The following is a 22,871-nucleotide window of genomic DNA, read 5'->3' on the forward strand; positions in this document are numbered from 1 at the left end:
CTCAAAAAACTGGAATTGAGAAGGTAAAATACAGGCAAGTTCCTGAAAACAGACTGTAGAAGGAAATTCTTCATTTTCACAACCTTTCCATTCAATTTGAGAGAATCTTTGTGCATGGATATTACAGTCCATATGAATAAAATTGAATTGTTGTCCCACACAGCACAATCAACTTTAAACAATTAAGCATGACTCTACTTTGGGCACAGTAGGTACAGTTAGTTGTTTAGGGTCTGAAAAATCCAAAGATTTGGAGCACAAGTGATGCTGGTGGTAACTGATATACATTCAGTATTAGGGATTACTACAGTAACAGAATACAATACATTTCTACTTAGAACATTAGTCATAATATGAAACTGCATTATTGGACAGCCAGATTTTTAAGAAAAGGTTACAGTCATGCTAGAAGCTGAGCACTACTTGATTTTCTGTGTACCAAAGCAAAATGAACTCACGGAATATGACTCAAATAGATTCTGCAGTATCTCATGACAACTCGTAGTTCTCCCAATTCAATATTCATTCTTGTATCAGAGGTACAGTTGAGCACATTGGAATGTCCTAATCTCTCATATCACAAAAGAGTTGCTCTGTATTTGTATCACTTACGGCAGCCAGCTTCATCTGTATCATCTGAGCAGTCTCTGGCCCCATCACACCTCCAGTCTGCAGGAATACAGCGACCATTGCCACAGCGGAACTGCCCCCGCTCACATCCTGTGGTAAAACAGAAGAACAGGCAGCTTAGCAGTACAAACACATAAAAAAAGACAGTGAAATTCATCAAGAACTCTAGTTTATCCACCACCTTTGCAGCATGGAGAGAAAATGATAATATTAAAAAATAATACAAAAGATAATATAAAAATATTAAAAAGTATATATGTAAAGAAGAGGTCTATATACCCAGTGAAACGACCAAACAAGCAAAGAACCATCTTCAAGTACAACAGAATATCTCCAATTAAATTGCTAGAAAACTTCAATAATTTCAGCATTTGTATATTATACAAACAAAACAAAAACAATTATACAAAAGGAAAAAATAACCCAAACAAGTCTCAGAGTATATACACTACAGAAACCTATTTAGCAGGAATGTATCAATTTTAAATTCCCAAGCAGTATAGACTTCAAATAGGTAGGGCATTATTTTCCACATTATATCTAAGGGCTAAACATACTACACATTAGTGCTCTCCAAAGGGTATGAAGATTTAAAAGCATGCAATAATAATCCCCTTAGCTGATGTGGAAATCTTGTTTCAGTGGTAACTGCTTGAAAGTATAGAAAGATCTTGGTTTTGTTTTGCTTTTTAATAATGCCCTCATACTTAAAATATTTCATCTGAAGTACAGGAAGGCATGTCTTGAGTTAAGATTTGAATAGCAAATAATTTTAAAAGAAATTAAGCTTTCAGACATTTATGGCTGATCAAAAGCTATCCTGCTGTCATTCTCTCCTGCTTGATCTACTAAGGATTAAGACCTGATAAAGAAGCATTCATTCCCAGGTGTAAATGCAGCTGGATCAGGCCTTTATTAGAGTCAACTAATGAAATCTCCAGTCCGTAGGAAAGAGAAAAGGTACTGTTTATGGCCTTTCGTTGTGACTACAGCCTCATAAAAAGGGAGTGAACAGTTTTATAGGTCCTCAAAACAATGAACTACAACATAATTAGGTTCAACAGAGCTGTTTTATGTTAATCTGTTGTCAGCACCTCAGAAAGGAGAACACTGAAAAAAACCTGAGGTAGAAGCAAAGTGCAACTCTGAAAAAAAAAAAACAAACCTGTTTCCTGATTTAATTAAAAACCATATAATAAAATTACATCTTTTAATTATTCTGATTTGTCCAGAGAAGATAACCTCAGTATACATAAAGCACAACCACCTATTTTGTGAATTCATGATGATATAAATAACACACTACCTAACTTTCATGTAAAATCAGGCATATCAACACTGTCACATAAACACAGTTAAGTGATGTATTCCTCAGGGATATAGGCAAGCTACTTTATGCAAGGAATGTTCAAATCTGATTGTCTGGTAGTGACACCCTGATTTATAATGTATCCTGCAAATGGTCAAAAATTTCACTTGGATAAATGGTGGTACGGAGTGGTACAGGAGAATGTTCACCCAAATACCTTCTATAGACTAATGCATGATGGTGGTTGGTGGTGCAGGTCTGGGGTTGGTGGTGCAGGTCTCTTATCAACTACCTTTAAAACACAACAACCTCCCTTGCAAAAATGCCCTGAAGGAATGTACAAGTTCACTCTGGAATCCCAGGCCCTCTCCCTGAATTTTGCCCTACAAAGCAACATTTTCAGATGAGATTAGCAGTTAAAGCTCTAAAAACACAACATATAACCCGCAATTTATCAATTGCAATTACTATGCAAAAAAATATTAAATCTTCTTGTATATTTAGTATATAAAAAAAGAAGTTACAATATAGAATCAAATCTGCATCCACACAATTTGGATTTTTAATGAAACATGCTTATAAATAAGAGATATGAGCACCTTGTATATTATTTCTAAATAATAACTAGATAAAAAATTTCATGCACTATGTACAATAATTTATTTTGCCTATCTTGTATTAAGTTCTTATAATTAAACATACCCTTATAGTGATTAAAATGAGGCTACAACACTGATAAACCTTTGTAAAAGCAGTATAAACACAGCAGTCTTTGTACACTACCAGAAATGGTAACTGAATGTTAACAAAAAACCTGCAAGTTACACAGTTCTGCTACTCTCTATAATACTTTTCAGAATTATAATTTAAGATGCTCACACCTATATACAGTAAGCACGGTATCAATGTCCATTTTTACAGTTCTTCAGCAGACTTGTTATAATTCATTTAATTATGGCGTTAAGCTTTACAATGTTATCAGCTGGGCTTTCTTATAACTGAAGGCAAAAAGCTCTGAAACACCTACAAATATTATGAAAGACTAATGCTTCAATTATCACTGTTTTTATTATCTTTTGAACAAATAAATTTACGCAGCAGATAATTATGTAAATTCATTTTAAAAAACCAATCTTTGAAAATCAGTAATACGAAAGAAGCAAAAGTGATTTGCAGTATCAAGGACACTTCTCACAAAAGTTCGAAAAAGCTTGTATTTCATCTGTGAGCAAAAACAATTCTAGCTTTGATAAAGGAGAAAGTAATCAGGAAAAATATGTGATTACAAAGTTACTGCTACAAATATCCAGAGAAATAACCAGAATGAAAGAAAAATAACCGTGTCAGTAATAACTAGATTTGGTACATTCTATGCAAGGTGAGCCTGCAGCACCTGCGTTTCAACAAGAGCAGGGACTGTCAGAAAACAAGGGGTATTCACTTGTTTATTGATATTATTTGAAGCCTCAATTTACTGAAGAATTAATCATTATTAATTTTATGTAAGGTTTTTCTTTCAATAAATTTCTGTGGTTTTTTTAAATAGTAAGGCAGCTCATTAATCAATTAGATATTACAAAAAAATAGTACCAATGAGCTAATTTCCATAGAAATTCAGATTTACTCTGGCAAATGCTGATAGGAAGGAAATAACCACTGAGTTTAAAAATGAGCAATAAAGTAATCAGTCTTCATTTTCATGCTTAAAATTTGCTAATAGAACAGAATTTGGGTGACTTTTGAAAGTTCAAGTTTCAGAAATGATTGAATTTTTTGTGTTGCTCTACTATTACTATAATTCAGTTTCAGTCTTCTGGCTGTGATTAAAGCACTACTAAAACACAGGTTAAAAATGCACGGCAGACCTTAGGAATCACACCAGAACACATATACATAATCAATCTCTGGGCATTAACAAAAATAATTTTGAAAGGTAAAATCTGTTTTGGCTGCTCTATATTAGGAAAATACCAAAGAAGTAACAAATATATGATATTAATATAAATTAATATAAACCAGTCTAACACTGAAATTGCAAAGCAAAGTTCAGAAGCATTTCTGGAAAAATGTAGACCAAAGCACTATTTCTAAACTTCTTGTTATACTTACTATCCTGGGGCTTCATGCTAACCTGGTCACTGGAATTTATGTTGTTCTCTGTGTCTGGGATTCGCTTGTAAGAGACTCTCAGTGGATGTTTCAGATTCAGAATTTGCCCAGGTAAAACATGGTGGCTTATGTTATTAGCTCTAGGATAGTTACTTGCAGGAAGATTTTGTCAGGTAGTCATCTTCCACTGAACAATATAGTAGTGGTTTTATCAGAGGAAAGATTGAGCAAATTATTAACTAAACAAAATTCCTTTTTTCACTTTTAATTTACTAAAAATAAGTGCATCTTCTACCACTATTCACCTTATTTTTCTGCAACAATTGTTGCAAGTGCCAGATATACAGCAATACATTGTTAAAAGAGAAGTGTAGGATTTATTTTGCTGAATTATCATCCAATTGTATATAACAAGATTATTATTAGTAAAATAGCATCTACAGGCTCAGCTGCTGATCAAGAACTCCTTGTGTCTTGCACTGTACAGTCATGTAACAAAAAAGACTGTGCTCTAGGTAGTTTGCAGCATAAAGACAACAGACTCTTGAACTCCTGAGGCTACGCTGATGTCAAAAGGCCAACTGGGCCGGTTCTTCCTTTCAGCAACACATATTTATATTCTGTTTGTAATCCATTCGCACTTTTTAAAAGTCACAATGCATGAGAGGCACGCTCTTTTGCTGGCATGTTTATTAGACAGTACAAGAAACAAGGCACATGTCAGATTATTTGGGGATGGAGGCAGGGTGCAGGGGGCTGGTGGAAATAAGGGACTGGCCTTGAAGCAAAAGATCTGCTTCTTCACCAGTACTAGCTGGGCTTATTTTTGAGTAAACCACATTCTGTGTTCAGCACAATGACAGGTATCAGAAACTGTAGTAAACAAGTTCTACTCTGACAGGCAAGAACCAATACCTACATTTGAAATTTTTACTCGCTGATTTTTTTTAAAAAGCACTTTTAAATTCAAGACCAAAAATGAAAATATTGTCTTTCATGATGGACTTTGAAATACCATGTTTCCCTGCAGCATCAGCATATTTTTATGGTTTGCCTTTACTTGCCAATCAGGAAAAAAATCCCAGCAAAATCTATATTCTATTCTGGGCTTTGTATCTGCATATTCTCGCACATACAAACTTGTCAACTAAAGCAATTGTTAAAACTAAAGCATCAAATATCATTTTAATAATGCTCACATGCAAGATCTTTGATAAAAATTCTTAAATCATTGTATTCAATGTTAAAATATTTGTTTTCAGTTAATACAGTTATAAAAGGACTATAGATTAATTTCTGCTAATGCCCCAACATAAATCCAAGAATTAAAGAAATTCAGGCTTTTAATCTACTGAAATTAAGCAGGAAAGCTTTCCTGCAAAGAAAAAAGGGTTCAGGTCTCCTGCAGACAAGAAGTTCAAAGGAATGACACTGTAAATGCTTCCTAGCAACATTAAAGATATTCATAATCCTCATCTCCCCTACCTTACTTCAGTTTTTATTAATTGAAAAAGCAGCAAACGTAGTCTGATAAAAATGGAAATGGTTTATTAATTAGTTCTTAACAAATCTATTCAATTTTATTTTTTTTTCAAGTTTAGGCCTGAACCAATAAAGCAAACAAGTTCTCTCTCTCTTTTTTTTTTTTTTTTTTTTAAATATACCACATATGGACCTCCTGGGAAAAAAAGCAAAACAAAACAAAAAATAAATCTCAGTTTTAATTTTTTTTTTTCTCAAGGCTCTGGTATTTGGAAACAGTGGTTTCTACATTAGCACTTTCAAACCAATTATTCTGGGAAAAGTAAAAAAATATTAAGATACCAAATCTTATAAAGTTATTCACATTGATTTTGAATGTAAAAAACCCAATCTTCTAAATTTAAAGCCATGACAGTTTATTTATCATGTATGTTCACAAACAGTACATATCATACCATCTATCTTTTCCATCATAAAGTACAACAAAACAATAAAAATTAGGATACTTTATAATGTTGCTTCAACTCACCTTTTTTAAAGTAACAAATAAACTTTTACTATCTTTTTAGTCCTATAACAAGGCAGGAATAAGAAATAATCCTTTTAAGAAAGGACTAATTCTAATACACAGGAGGTGATACTCCTTTCTACTGATATAGTAAATATTCTTTATATTGAACAGACCACATTCCTTTTTTCATTTAAGTTGCTGACAAATTTCTTGTACTTCAGTGATAACTGAGGGTAAACCATTAGTTTTTCTTGGACACCTTCTTTAATCTATATAAAGTACTTTCCAGGAGGACACTAACAAAAACAACTCCTTAGAGATTTTAGTAAAATTATTATCTGTGTGGCCAAACACAAGAGAACCAGTACTTGCAGTGCTGCTTAAATTTTAACCTTCTCAATATAAACTGTGTTTCAGATATTACATGTGAAGAACATGTTCTGCCTTCAAGTGGATAACCCCAACCAGTTGTCTTGACATTAGGTGCATAAATCCACATAAATCAGTTGTGATTGTGTTAGCTGGGGAAGTGAAGCAAGCACTGTGGATCTCTGGGGCAGATCCCACACATCCCAGCTCTCCTAAATCTTGGTAGCTTCTTTTTCATGAATGACACATTAAGTATGCAAAAATCTGTTCTAATTGACCATATGACATAAAGAGGAAGAAGAACATGCAAACACCAGTAGAAATAAAGACAGCCTCAGTTACTCACAGAAGGAAGCATCCCAAGCATTTTCATAAGAATGAACCTTGCTAATGGCCCCAAGGCTGCTGTAGAATAACAATTGGGTAACAGAAAGTGGGGGGGAATATGACAAAAAGAGGAAAGTCTTCAAGACTAGGAAGCATTTACAACTACACAGTGTGTGGAACGTGAAAAAAAGAGCTTAAACAACTTAGAGAGAACATGTACAGTATATATCACTGAGAAAATCAGACAGATGTATTAGCAGATAATAAAACAACCCTCTCAGGAAGCTTTTATTGTTTTTAGAGACCTGCACAGCTTTTTAAATAAATTTTCCAACCAATGTGCTGTTTTTTATCAGAATGAGACCCCATGCTGAGATGATGACCTGCATTCAATTCTGCCATGCTCTCCTGAAAGCTGATGAGTCATTGTAGCACTAGGAACTGGCCTCAGTAAGAGCCTTCCGGCACAGTTTGTGACAGTGAAATTGTGTCTTTTCTGTATTTCTTTTCTGTTTCATTGCTAGAATGAAAATAGCTATGAAACATATAAAACTTTGCCGAATTATAAACCTTGGTGTAATTTTATATTACAAGTTATTAAATAAAAAATGAAACCTGCCATGCAAAAAATAAACCACTTTCCCTTACAGAAAAAAACATGGTAAGCACATAAAATGAAAGCTATTTCTGTGTTTCCACCACAGAACCCATATCCACAACAAAATTCTTTAGTATCATACCAGTAGGACTCTAGATTTAAAGAAAAAAAAAAAGGCAAATTAAGCTGTGCCCCAAAGCTTCACAGGGCACTAGTAATTCTGTACAAATTTCAAAAATTGTGACAGTTAGTCATTGCAAACTAAACCTGCGGGAACATTGTCAGAAAAGCAGAAATGACATGTCAGTACAGAATAGACATTGGGAACTACACATATTCCTTTGGATGCATTGACACAACACTTTTCTCCCTTAGTCAGTAGTAACTCTATTTCAGTTAGTAGCTAATGGCTGGTCAGCCTTATCAAGTTTCCTGAAAAGGAAATTCCATATGTCAAGGCAGGCCTGAGTAAATGATGGCTCATAGAACCATAGAAAGGTTTGGGTTCGAAGGGACCTCAAAGATCATCTAGTTCTGTGCCTCCTGCCAGGATCACCTGAACTGAAACAACAATGCTCATTGAGGTGCTCACACAAAATGCAGTTTTATCTTAAAGGCCCTGAAAATGAACAATAAGAATTAAATCTTTCTTTGGCTGTTTCATTTCTAAGTGTAGCATATTTTCTTTCTAGTTTTTGGTTTAAAAAATAATTTAAGAAATCCTTTTACACAAATAGTAGTACTAATGAGTGCGCCACATTAAAAAGACAGTCCTTTAATTCATCAGAAGAAGATAAATACAAGAAATATCGTCTTCTACTGAAAGAGTACTCTTCCTGTCAACCTCAATGGAAGCATTTTACCTATAATTTCCCTAAGCATCCAAACTCTGTAACTCTCAGATTTATTCACTCTTTTGACTTTTTAAGGATGCCTGATTCTTCTGTGACTTCCCTTCATTAGTGTTTGCTGGGCATAGTATTTTAAATAATTTTTTTAATTACATGAGCTAGCTACTCTGGGCAACATTCCAGAAACGGAGGTTAATAGTAGGGAAGAACTTCTCTAGCTGGTATAGCCCTATGCTTGCTCATGCTTGGAAACACAAAAGCACACATGTACTGCACCCTATGTCCTTACATCCAGAAGCAAGCACAAAGAACTACAGGAAAGGCACACACTGTCTCCCAAGTATCTCAATGGTGACACACAACATACAAATCACATTGCTCAGAGGACTGCAGGCATTTGCCTACAGCTCTGCAACCTTTAACTTGCAATCCCTTCCTCATAGCAATACTTTTCCATCAGTCTTTCACAATGTCTGCTCAGAGAAGACTGCAACCACACCTGTTATATTGCTGTCTAGAGAGTCAGTATCTCCACACAGGTTGTTGAAAGGCAAAATTTTTCCTTTAAGAGGGTGATGATTTGGGGCTCTCCCCTCCTCTACTGTCTTACAGGATTTAAGTCTCTGAGAATTCTTAACTCCTATTAGAAAAAGCTACATAGGGCAAGAATTTATAAGTTTTACACCTGATTTCAGTGAAGCTTTAAAGTACTGTGGCTGACTTCATACAGAAAATTAATATCTGAAGAGCTAACAAACACAGCTTTATTTAATTAATTATTTAATATTCTTATGGAAGACACCACAGACTGTCACTCATTTCAGAAAAACTGGAGTTTGTTTCACATGAAGTGGTTTTAAAAAGTATTAGACCTTGAAGTAGTAAAAGTAATTTTTATTAACACAGCTAGGACCAACAAGAACTGCAGCAACACTTAATGTGCTTTGTTATCATCCAATTCACCTATTGCATTGCAGGTTGAGAACATACCTACAACCCTGCTCAAAAGTGAATATGTGAGAAGCCCCATTCAAGTCAAGCCATCTGTTTACTCAAGACAACTTTAAAAAAGGGATTCCAGCAGCGCTAACACTTGCTCATTCTAGCCCTGATTGGACCACTCTTGTTACCAGCATGGTAAGGCTTTTAGCAGTAGCATTACACAGCGGTTGCATGGCCAGCCTGACTTACCGCAGGAAAATGGGAGTGCCTCTTTCTTACCCTCTTTCCAACATCTCTCCTTGTACATGATCCCAAGGTTCCCTTTCTTTTCTAAACTCCAGAAACTACCAAGCCTTTCTTTCCACATGCTGCTCAGAATCCCTAAGCCATGATTCCATAGGTCTGGTTTATTTTTCCCAGAGGTTTCTAAGTAGAAGCAGCTCAAAGAAGGTCTAATGAGCAGTGGCACAGAGGAAGTACCAACAACTCAGGGTTGTCAGCAACACGGGCATGGGACACTGGCAAAGAGAAGGAAGATGAATGGGGGCATCCTGCTCCCAGGAGTAGTGAACTAACTGTTCACAGGGCTCATCAATTCTCATGAAACTGTGCCCTTAGAAGACAAGGTATGACAAGGGCTTGATCAGATCAAATTGGATATTGAATGATATGAACTTTACATAGTAGATTTCCATCTTTGGGACAAATCTGGGAAGCGTTATTCATATATGTCTGTATTCCAGTTCTGCGGGCCTTGTACTTCCTCAAAGTAAACTGAACTTTCTGTGGTATATTTATTTAAGTTGATTATGTGCACCGTGGTTTCTGAAGATAAGAACCATTACCTAGAGTCTAAATACATCAGTGAATGTATCAGTTCCTAGGATATCTTGTTACTATGGTATGATATGATGACTATGCCTTTTATTTTTTTTTAGATGCCACAGAACACAATTAAAGCTCCAGCCTGCTTGTTCCACAAAAGCATGACCCTGCAATCCCCCTAAAGGGAGTCTCCATTCCCCATTCTCTGACTTGACTCAGTAGGGTGTAGTATCATGACCTAGCTGTGCAGGAAAATAATTGGGCAGACACACTGCTGCTGTAAACAGTGTCCTTTTGCTGAAGATCTGGCTTCTTGATTGTAAAACAAAGGCAACTTATTCATGTTAAAACTATAAAATAGAACAGGTCATAGAAATAGAACCATTTCAGTCAACTTTTATATGTTGTTTCATTAATCCAAAACAAAACTTGTAACAGTGATCCTTTGATCTCTAATCCACTTTAAGAATTGCAAAACAAAGAAAACATTAAAACCCCTGAAATCAACAGTACAAGCTTAAGGAATACACTAGAGGCTATCCATTTTATTTAACTGTTCTATTCTCACTCATTATACTTTTTTTTTTTCCAACTGTTCTATAAGTGTACTGAGTCAAGGGAAAAAAAAGTTGTTTAAAAAACATTAACATTATTACAACAAAATAGACTTCAAAACTTCAAAATGGAATTCAAACAATAAAAAGCTATTTAAGGAGATGTTTGCTCTTCACTGAATCATATTTTCTGTCTTAGATCGGTACAACTCAGGGTAATTTCTTTGAAATTGAAGGAATTGCACTGGGTTGACTCAGAAGAAACCTTATTATTCTTTCATCTACACAAGGTATTTTTAAGAACATATTATATATGTATTATTGCCAAATTATACAAAGAAGCATTTTAGTTTTAAAAAATTTAAAAACCAGCTCTTATCTGCCAAATTCAGTGTAAGCTATCAAAAGAAATTGACAAATTATGATTATCATCACTGATTAGTCAAAGTGGAATAAAAACATCCACTTTTCTTTAAATAGATGTCAACCTGTAGGTCCTTAACTAGAAGGGACCTTTAATGTTTTTCAACAATGACAACCTCTAGAAGGTGTAACTTTGAAACATCCAAAGAACTATGTGGTTCCGGTATGTTTTAAGTAGAGCTCTGAAAGAGGAGATACAACTCCTGCTCAAAAAAGTGATAGTACAGTGTGATTCAAGTTACATATCTGTCTATCCGACATGTTATCATGACCACTCAGATCTAAAAATAAGTATTGTAGAAGACTGAATGGATCCAATAACATAAATAAAATAAACTATGTCTACAATGTGCAGGCTTACTACTCAATTAAAAAGAAGAGTATTCAGATTTAGAAGAACCTCCAGGTTCAGTGTTAAAGAACGAGAAGAGTGAGAGAAGGCACATCGAGGAGAAAGGCTCCAAACAGTAAACGTGATTTCATGTCAACCCAGGAAGCCCAAAAGAAAAATAATTAAAAGGCTGTAATGAAATTTCAGTCTACTTTTCCCCCAAATGAATCTTTGCTATTTCCTGCAAAACACATGGCAAGTAAATCTGGATTAAAGTAGGATTTCATTACTCAAATTTCCAATCAGCTCAATTTATGAAAGAAGGTTTTGGTTTGTCTTCCAGGGAAATAGAAGCATCGCACACATCACACATTTATCATAGTTGAAATCTCCTTGGATGCTCTGTCTCAGTTTGTCTTCACTCCTGTAGCTTAATTATTTACTGTAATTCTAGCATTTGGCACAGAACCTAAATCTAACCAGGTGTCATCCAATTACTGTTTTCAATATTTAACTAAAATTCTGGGGGTTGACCTATTCTTTGCTTTAGCTGATTACTTTGCAAATACCTGATATGCTTTACTGAACAGAATACAGAAAAAGAGTAAATTATTAAGAAAATTCAAGAGATTTACTAGAAATGGGCTATTCATTAAAAAGAACAACTTAAAAAAATCCAAAACCCCTGTTAGTGCACAGAAATACTCATTAAAATATGAGAAGACTATGACATGTTTCACTGGCAGATACTTCTAAATTGTCAGGCCTCATGGAGTAAACCAGTTTAGAAGACAGATAGATGGACATTCAATGCAATTTTTGCTCTTGATTTTGTGTGAGAACATTTCCAAGAGAAACCAAGAGAATTGTACTAGTGCAGGATTTATGAACACTGAAATGCACAAAACCCAGTAAATTGTATGCCAGGATTGCATTGGTATATTCATATTTCTTGCCATCCTTTTTCCCTTCTCATTACTTCCAAATCCTCAGTCCCCAGTCACTCAGGTCTTCAAACTCTAGGTCTTGTCAGGGTTGGAATCTTACAGACAGGCTTCTCTGTCATTTAAAAGTGTACTGTACAAGGAAGTATGAATAGTGATGCTGACATGTCACCTGTAGCAATATCACATCATCCTACAGACAAATTAAATAGTTTTGGGTGAAGACAATGCCTAAAAACCACTGAATTATTAATTTGGAGTTTGAAATATTACAATGCCTTATGGAAAAGTATGTTTCTCCATGACTTCCAGAAAGAACTGCTGCACTTCTCTACTTGGTTTTACCATACCTATTTCTTAATGGCCTGCCACACTTCACGCAAATGTTCATTGTGATTTCTGATATATCTTATCACACCATATATGTTCATTCTTAGAATAGCCTTCATTCTCACACTAATAGAGATCTCATAATGGTAACAAACTTTAGTCATATTTGCCTGGGATATATCAAGCTGATGATTATCATTGCAGAGATTCAGGATACAAATAAAATTTGGTGCACTAACATGCATCCATTGTCTCTAGTTTATGACTGAGTGTGAAGCACTTTGATATTCCTCAAAACAAACACAAGCTATAGTCCTGTGATGCTCCTGTTTGACACTACCTTCACTTAACTACTTTTTAGATTCCAGTTACACTTTTTTCTGACAACAATTACCCCACAGGCAACAAGACCTATAGAGTAAAGCTTAGAGAAACAGGCCCTATACTGCTGGCAATTACAAAACAGCATTTTTATTCTGTTTATGAGCACTATGTTAACTCAGTAAAACTAGAATTAGATAAATCGAGGAAGAATGCTATCATTTGAGCAAGTGCTTAGGTGAAATTCTTCTAGAAACACCCATCTTATACTGGGAACACTCATATATTTCCAACAAAAATCTCAAAAAACATCAGTGAAGCACCTTTGGGAATACTGAGGATTAGGCAAGATATTAGATTTTCATAATTTTCCTTCTAAGGCTTGAGATTGCTTTCATGGTCCTCCAAATTTTCTTTTTAAAATAAGTGTCTGACATGATCTCAACATTCAAGGAACTGTAACTTAAAATTACCGAATATTTCACCATCATAATCACAGTGCAGGCAAAATTGCTATCCAGGTATTTTGCTAGTATCAGTCACCCATTACTAAAATTATATTGTTTGATTTCCACAGTTATTCTACTGTGAAGGCAGGAGGGAGGGGAGAATGGGAGAAAGAGCAGGAGGAATAGCATAAAAGTAAAAAATTTCTGTACTTCTACTACCTATGGATACTAGTTCAAAGCCTCTCTCTGCTTATTCTGTCATGTCATTTATCAGGTACATTCTGGACAATCACAAGCAGCTGTAGAACAAAATAATATTTTTTATCTGCAGTGTAGGTTCCATTCTATCCAATGTAAAATAATAGTGCATAGGATTAATTCTGCCCAGTGTGACCTCCTGGGCTGGAGTTTTTGCAGGTCCCCAGCACATTAGCTGTCTCTTATTTCCCTGTTCACAAGTGGGAGCTGCTAGCAGCAGTTGCTGTATAATTACTTAGTTGATTCTGTCTAAGGAGCTTAAACTAAGAGTTGAGCAAAGAAAGCAGATTAGCAACTTGAACACACACGTAATACACAGACACACACAGAATCAGCAGGACTGCAGGGCAATATGCGGGGCGGAGGAAATGCATTTCAGCCACTCTTACTCCAACAAGACAGGCTTGATTTTCAATGCAAGGCAATTAAACATCGTGAAGAAGGCAGGAAGATCGGCTGCAGTCACAGGCCGGAGGGAGCACTTGGGCACACGGCAGCTCCATCCCAAACAGCCAGATTAGTACCGGAGGAGCGGCACTCAGCCTGCTCTGCCAGTCACATGCTCCTCCATGTCGCCTAGCAACAGTAAAGCTCAGAGAAAAAGTTCTCCCTCTCTCAACTTCAAATCTGCGTCTGAGACTGACTGAGGGGAGCTTATTGTGCTCCAGACTAAGCATCTGTTTCTTTCTTATAGCCTTCTGCAAATGACTGCATATACCACATGTATGCAAGCATGTCCACACATAACCCCCTACCCCCCGGCCCAACCTGTCTACGTGCAAGTGCTGCAGCCTGCGCACTCCTCACCAAAAACAACTCTAGGTACAATTTTAGTGGTCACCAAACCAGCTCTTGCAATGCAGGTGAACTCTGCTCTGTAAAACCACCCGTATTTCAGTAGCAAGAAAGGCACAAGGATCACAAGGAAAAAATGCAAAAAGTCTGGGGTGATTTTGGGGTTTGTTTTTTTTACCTTATTCACAGCCAGTAATCAGGACTCAGAAAAACCTGCCTGCCTGCATTTCTGTAAAACCATGAGTTTAGACCGTGGAGTTGCAAAGTCTGAGATGTCCCTCAAAATTTAGCCACATTTGTGTGTTGCTGTCTTATACAATTAGGAAAAAAATAAAAAGAAAGAAAGTTTGTACAAATCAGAAAAACAATCAAAGGAAGCATACTAGGATAATTTCAAACCAAGATGAAGTGAAGCTAAAGAGTCGGTGGTGTTTGCAGTGCTTTTAAGGCACTACTTACTTTTCCACAACAGAAACCGACTCCATCAACTCCTGGAAAGAGGCAACTGTCTCCCCTAGCTATTAGAAAGAACCCCTTGACTCTCTACTTTTAGGCACTTTGGCTTTTTTCTTATAAAAGTCCCCGGAGTAGGGATGTGCTCCTTGCGGTGCAATTCCCATGCCGGAGAGGCTGAAGCATAGCGCTTACCTTGGCAACTGCCCTGCATTATGCATGCAGTGAATAATATGAGCAGTTTGCAAGCAGTTGCTGCTCTTCCATCCATCCGATGGTGAGGTCCCATCTGGGCTGGGATGCTCCAGCTTCCTCAGAAGCTGGCTCCTGGACTCCGGGGTGCTGATCTGCACAGCAGCAGCACAAGGAGCCTGGTGTCTTTTTCTTATCCTGCTAGTTGCAGAAGAAAGGCGTGTTCGCCTGTTGAGACATCGCGTTTTCTATAAACTCCCACCCTCCAGACATTGCATAAAGCTCTTTATACCCGGCGGCCCCGGAACCAGCATGAGGGAATCAGGCACTGCTCCAGGCCCTGCAGCCACAGGCTGCCTCTGCCCCTCCTTCCACGCTTTGCGGGATAGCCAAGACGCTTCCAAGACCCTCCACTTTGCTGACTTTGTATCAGAGTCCATTGGTGCTGTATTTAATGTGCTTGTCTATTTTGAGTAGTTCTGGGAATTGCAGGTGGCAAGTGAAATATGTCACAGGTTTTATGTCCCAAAGGCATGTTCCAAATAAGAAAAAATATTTTTGATAACTCTGAAAAAAATCCAACATGTACTCACCAATGCAGAGGTAAAGTTTAGAACTTAGTACTCCTCACATAAATACTATGAAAGGAAAACTGTAGGATGAAACTTATTTCTGCACTTTCTTAGCAGATAAAATCAGTTTGGTAAAGTGCTTTGGCTGTGAATTCACAAGATACCAGCTGGAGACACACTCCTTTAGTTCTAACTCTCCAACAGTGTGTGCAACACACAAAGAAATATCTCCCTGTGTTTTACTGCTATCATTTCAGGAACCATATACCCACTAACAAGGAAAGAGCAGTATGTAGGATCACAGGGAAAAGATAAAGATACCGTAATACTTTGGGGTGGAATGCAGCCTTGGTCAAAAGGACAAACATTTGGGAGGTTTTGCTTGCAGGATCAGAAATATCATATATAAAATGTGTGAAGTTAGATAATTTCTTTTTTTTAAATATTAGTCAAAAATAGTGTTTCATGTAGAAAATTTAGTTATGCCAAGATGTCCTTTCTTCATATGTATACACACATACACAAGCATGTCAACAGTGACTACTGTACATACATACCATGAGAGAAGGACAGGTCTATTTGTCTTCCAAGAGGCTCTATCAGACTAATTTTAATGACACCACATTTATAAATACCATATATCTTTTGCATTAGCATCATGCCATGCTCATTATACTGCAATGGCTGTTAGCTGATTCTGCAAAAGAACTTAAGCAATATTTCAAACCTTAACTCTTCTTCTTTTAGGCATGGACTGCAGCTTCAATAAAGGGGTAGGAGGTGCGTGTACTGTTCCTGCAGAAGTTGCACAAGAACATGTTGCTGCTTATTAACAGACTGTGATTTCTCTCCAGGTCCTGTAGGACGCTAATCCCTCTAAACCTTTCCGTAAAGGCTTTCTATCTATCAAGATAGTAAAGAGGGGGGGTGGGGAGAGAAGATGTGGAGCATAGGCTTTTGCAAGGTTGTGATTTATGCAGGTTCAGGGCTGTTTGGTGTAGTGGTACGACACAGCACCGGGGTCAAGCCACAAGAAACACTGGGGGCAGATCAGAATATTCAATTAGCTTCCTGGCACCTCTGAATCACAAAGAGAGGATAAGATCCCTCCATCACAAGATCCAGAGCTGCCGGGGGAGGGGAAGACATGCCCTCTTCAAATCTCCCTCCTCCCTCCCACCCTCTCTCCTTTCACTGTAGGGGAATAGTGCCTGAAACATTCCTTTCTGCACGGAAGGTCTTTTCCTATTGTTGTTTTCTTTGTGTTTCAGTGTTGCCAACTTACTGGAATTCTTGTCGTGGTTTCACAGCAAGGCTCAGGCTGACCAAACGGAACCAGCTGCGTTTGTGTATGGGGCCGCTGCTGCTTTAATCTCCCAACAAGGCCGATGGGGAGGGAAAGAAGGGATCCTCAGAAGGGAGCAAGCAGATTGCTCTCTACAGATGGGTGCCTGCAAAGCCAACACACAGACCGACCATACTTAATTAGAAGAGGAATTGTTTAAAGCAGTTCACACCCCAGAAACACGCAGAGAGGGCAAAAGGTGCCTGCAAACTGGAGCCCCAGGATGGGAGCCATGTGTAGTCTTCTGTATGTTTAAAATTACCTGGATGCAAGCTTTGGGATGCACCTACCTGTTTCACTCCCTCACAGCTGGCAGCTGTGCTCCAGCCCCATTCACCATCCCCATTTCTACACATCTGTATTTTCCATTGGTGAGAGGCTAGAAGGATTCTCCAACAGGAATGCTGGAGATGCTGTTGACAGTGAGCTGAGATGATGGGTAATGTCCCTCCCACCCATTATTCCTTGCACTCACAAGACAAAATTTACATTTAGAGACAATAAACTGATAACCCCAGATATTTTACTGCTGAATAATAGTAACAAAGGAGCCAGCACAGGACAATGCTGTCCTCTGTTTACTTCATCTAAAATTTTCACCTCTCACTTTACCATGGCATCTTATCATCTAACTAATGGGACCCTGTCCTGCTGGACACCATTAAATGGGTCTTCTGCAAGACTAGAGACTTCAAAATCAGACTGAAAACTCCTCAAGGCTTTCCCATAACTACACCCAAAATTGCCCATGTGGGTTCAACTCAACTCTTTCTCTCATCTTTCTGTTGACTGTTCCTGTTGGCAGTTCAATATTTCTGACTGAACTAGACCTAGGGATTTTTTAGTTGATTATGCATGTTTAAGAAGATGCAGACTACATCCATTAGAAGGTTAGAGGGAGAAAACATAGACAATGCTGTTGTTCATTGAACTCTGTTTTTGATTCAAAATACAGTTTGGGATGTCTTTGCTTGCCTGGTTTTTAGTGTAAGCAAGCACTCAGAAAAGCAGTTAAAGCTGTAATTTAGAACAACTACGCTGCTTACTTATTAAAGATAACCTGCTAAGCAAGGAAGTTAAAAATTAAAAGGCTTTATTTTTGACCAAGGTTCAGTCTAAATTAGTGTCTGAACTCATGCACTTCTTCACAGACAGATAGAAACATCAGGGTTGATGTATGACTAAATAAAGATAGAAAGCCGATGGTTAAGGAAAATAAAAAGTTGTACATACATTCACTATAGGAAAATGTGGGTCAGATCTGTAAATTTGTCTCTTCTGAACTTCTTGTAGCTAGGACAGTTTACAGAGGCTAAGGATCTGCCCAGTGCATTATCCAATAAAGCTGTAATTGCCATTGGCATTCAGTAATCTTGTGGTCAATCTGTCCTTGGATAAACCCAGGTATTTCCACATAGAAAACATTTTAAGTTACAAGCTGTGTTTCCAATTTCACATTTAAAATTTAATCATTAAATCCTATGCCTTTACCATGACAAGCTTTTTTTGTTATTTTTGTGTAAACATACTAAAGCAAGGCTACATTTTAAACATACTAAAGCCGGGCTCATTTTTTGGGGAGAACACTGGTATTGACAAGTCATACAAATCTAAACTAAAGACTGTCTCTCTGCATGGCTAATAATATAAGTACCCAACAGCAGCAATTAACTCTTCAGATTTCATCCATCTTTGCTATTCTACAATCTAAAGCATCCCGTTTTCTTAACTGAACCTTAGTTTTACAGCAAGGAACAATGTGTGTGTGTGTACATGTGTGTGTGTGTGTGCACGCACGCATGTGTGCACGTGTGTTAGAGGCTTCCTTTCTTAACAGGCTATTAATGGCAGGAGACACTCTCTTTAGAGATACTATTTTTGAAATATTTCCTTCACTGAAGGCCCAGTTCAGTTTGCATCAAAGCCATCAGACTTCAGGAAGAGCAGATTTAGCTGTTTTCATGGGGACCCAGAGTAGTAATGTGTATTTGGACGTCACCACTTTTTTTTTCCCCAAATACCTGTGTTGTGACCAGAAGTTTCCTTAAAAGGTCATTTTTTAGGGAACGTGCATCTTGTATAAAGAAACAGTATTAATTTCAACTCTACAACACATGAAAAAAACCCAAACAAACAGACAATAGCCCCAAGTTCACCAAGTTGCTCATATAAGCCACATCACATTTCATAGTATCTAAAACAATGGAAATTATTTGCCAGGAAAGTTTTTTCTTCCAAGGATTTCAAGAAAAAAAAATTAAAAAGAAAAAAATAAATCCACCTAATCTCAAACTAAGAAAAAGAGAGCCTTAGTTGATAAAATTCCCAAATATCTAATGCATATTCGTAACTAAAGCACAGATTTCCAGAAGAGTGGATCAAAGGTGTGTCTCCAGACCAAATGAATGTGAGAAACATTAAGCTGAGGAGATGTGAATTGGTTCAGAACAGAAATCACAGAGTCAGAATTGCACAATGCAGCTGGTACTGTGGCCAAAATTTCCTCAAGGTCTTCTGGTTAGTGACATATTACAGCTTCTCTCTTTCAACGTGAAATTATATTACTGCATCCTGGAACAAGAAGCAGGAACATGGGAACCATGTGCTTTTTTGGTAACTGACACTGAACAAGTGAGACTAGTAGAGAGTCAGTAAAGCAGCTTCCAAAACACCCTGGGTATATTTCATCTGCAGAAATGGGCCTGTGGTGGAGTTTAATAGTAACCATGCAGAGATGAGAGAGGTTTTTTTATTTACCTGGAAGGCAGAAGAAAGTGGAGAAAGATTAAGCAGATTGCAGTTGTCCTCTCCAGTTGTCCTGTGGTCAGCACTGTCTGGTCCACCCTGGAAGTCCCTGTTCCCCATCCTGGAGACACTGTCACAAAGTAAGGGCAAGTATGCTCTACCTCAGCTGCATCTCTAACTACCAAAGATCTTGGTACTTGCCTTACTGCAAAGAGATTTCTTTGGCACTTTCTCTGTCTCTAAGGAACAGAGGTCCTCATTTTTGCTCCAATTCCCTGGCCCTTCAGGGCCATTCTGCCCTGCAAGGAAGCAAGAAATGGGATTTGTACTTGAAAAAGAATGGGACGTAAAGAAGCTGTTGCAAAATGTTTTGCATATTAACAAGGAAAATAGGATAGCCTGGAATAACTCTGAATCTTCTTTACTCTTTTGATTGGTTTCCTTTCCTATTAATAACAGATATGGGGTCTGTTCAGGACAGATACCTTTTTAAGTGGGACTCATACTAAAAATGGCTGTCTCATTCCTCCAACAGCTAGGATGAAATGCTTGAGAGGTCACAAAAGCAATCAGTCAAAAGACCTGAGAAAAGATAATAAGACTTCAGTAGTATTAATTAAAATTCCAGGCCAAACCCAGGGTAATAACAGTAAACAAATGAGAACATGTTTTAACAGTATAGGGGTTGCAATTGACAGATTCTCACAGTTTTAACATGTATTACAGAACAAAAACGTTCACCACTGCTCACTTAATAAAAAAAGCTGAAAATATGGCCTAACTGAATTTTCTGAATAAGTCTCCAAGATTATTGAAAAAGAGAACTAGACATCAATAAGCCTATTAAACACCATCTAAGAACAAAGTTACTGAGTGTATGGTGAAAGTATAGCTACCTTGCAACACCCTGCGAATGACAACCACTGATTTGTACACAGAGATATTTGTAGTATAAATATATTTTTAATATCAAATTAAATGGAAAAGCATGAAGAAAATTATAGCTCAAGATAAACCACACTGCAGTAATTCTTAACTGATTGCTAAGGAACAATACCCAAAATATTTGGTTTGAAAGTAGCACCTGATTCAGTCAACCTGCAAAACTGCTTTGACAAGAAGAGACCAAACTCATGAATGCATGAGGTCAAAAGAATTACAATAATTAAAAAAACCCAACCTCTCTCCTCCTTGGGGGACTTGTTCACAGGAATGAGATATAGGACAGTTCAGTGAGCACAAACCTTGGTAAGCAGGGTGACTGGCTGGACTAGTCCACCCTTCCCCCTTTATCCACTTTCCCTCAGAGCTGCTGCACAGCCATTCCCAGTCCCTCTCGTCCCCTCATTCAGCAGACCCTTAGGGGAGCACTGGTGGCTGTACCCACCTCACAGCACATCCCCACAAACGCACCACAGAGCAGCAAACGGCAGTGGGGACACAACACCCTCAAACCGACTGTGCTGCTCATGCAGCTCCCTGCAGGCTGTACCTCACTAAGCAGGAGGAGCAGCATAGCATGCCTGGAGGAGCTACTACAGAGAGTATATAATGTTACTTTAATAGTCACTTCATGGAACACAAAGTTGTGAGGTAGAAGTTTGCCATCAAAAATAGCTTGACGGAGTGATTTGTACTCTGCAAAATAGCTAATTGAATTCCTCCTTCCTTTCAGCATAATTTTTGCATTCAGAAGTTATTATTGCATAATCCCATTTCAAAATTTAAGATTATTCCTAATTAGGATACATCTAAAGACCTCTGCACAGTAAAGGCTACCTCCTGTTGCTTTACTGTTTTGAATACATGATGATCAGCATTATGAAGGATAAGACCTCAAAAGCTGCATGGAAGTTACTTTTCTAGTAAGAAAAGGAACTTTAAGAAATTTAAAATATGCAAAACTTCAGTTTCTAGTGCAGCTGCACAGTAGCATAAACTGAAGAGCATATTCAAGAAACTGAAACACATTTTTGACTCCTTTTGCCTAAATTCTCACTGAAACCGGAGTAGTTTGTGAGTTCTAAAAATATGTATGGAAACAGCTAAGCAATATACCCACTGTAATTACCGATGTCTTAAAATGTTTTGGAAGGGTTATTTTTTTTTTCTTTTGAACTGTGCTAAAGTGTCATTGTAAGCCAGAGCCAGAAACTGTTATAAGGAAATAGGAAGTTACATACCACATCCCCTAATATTAAAACTTCTTTGCTCCCTAGGAGCAACTTTAATACTTAGCCTTCTAGAAAAACTGAAGCTATGTCACTTTGTGCCAGACACTTTAAGAGATACTAACGAAAATGCCCTCAGCCCCCCTAATTCTCTGTTGCTGATTAGGTACAGTAGAAGTTGTTTCATTAATTTGAAGGCCATTAGCTTGAGCCCTCATATTAACCTAAAAGTAATGTTTTATTCATATTGTAGTGTTGTAGTCAAAACTTCAGAAATAATTAAAAGGACTAGCCTCAAAACTTAGACCTTTGATTTACGAAGCTGGATACCTGGTTAATTATTGCATGATGAAAAAAGGGGAGTAGGAAGCTAGAGGTCCTGATATATTACTATTGCCATCTTCCTGTGAAAAACTGATGGGTAATCCAATACATATCAGTAAGTATGTCTTCAATTCCACAAACATTCCAATTATTTCCACAGGTCACAGTTTAAAACCTTCCTTCTAAATTAAATAAAAAAATAGACATTGGGTTAAAATCAGGCTCCATCAGACTTTGGAGGGAAAAGTTCAAAGTTCAGTAGTTTCAACTAAGATTCAGCAGAAGTCAGTGAAACAGCTACCCATAGCCATTATTCAAATGAAACACAAGATGCCTGGATCTACAACAGGAACAAAAGAGAGCATTTTTCAACAAAAGATAACAAAAACCTACACCTGACTTTAGAAATTAGGTTTCTAGTTTTCCTAGATATAAGCAGGAACTCATGGTAGTCAACAATCAGTTCTTCCAGTCAGTCTTTCAAAAAATTAGTCCCCTGAATTTTTTTAGCTGTTGTTTGAGTGGTGTTCAAGGTTTGCTATCTTTTGAATGTAATGAAATGATTCAGCCTGTAGCACAAAGGGACATACACATGAATGGTGAAGTTTAAAAAAAAAATGTTGTTAAAAATCTGTTATCATCCAACAGGCAGATTGTGATATTAAGAAATAGTGAAATAAAGACTAGGGAATAGAAAGTCTGCTGATCTAT

At 37.3% G+C, this 22,871-nt stretch overlaps 1 protein-coding gene across 1 annotated transcript in view; it reads right to left on the reverse strand.

The window, feature by feature from the left end:
* LRP2 (LDL receptor related protein 2) overlaps positions 1-15,244 on the reverse strand; it is a 113,058-nt gene extending 97,814 nt beyond the window's left edge. Inside the window, exons 1-2 of the mRNA XM_058840621.1 lie at positions 15,007-15,244; positions 613-720 (exon numbers count right to left, since the gene is read on the reverse strand). Of these exons, the coding sequence (XP_058696604.1) occupies positions 613-720; positions 15,007-15,100 (202 nt within the window). The 5' untranslated portion in view covers positions 15,101-15,244. The remainder of the gene's footprint in view (positions 1-612; positions 721-15,006) is intronic.
* Between the last annotated feature and the right edge of the window lie 7,627 nt (positions 15,245-22,871).

This window comes from Poecile atricapillus, chromosome 5 (assembly GCF_030490865.1).
Source record: "Poecile atricapillus isolate bPoeAtr1 chromosome 5, bPoeAtr1.hap1, whole genome shotgun sequence".
NCBI lineage: Eukaryota > Metazoa > Chordata > Aves > Passeriformes > Paridae > Poecile > Poecile atricapillus.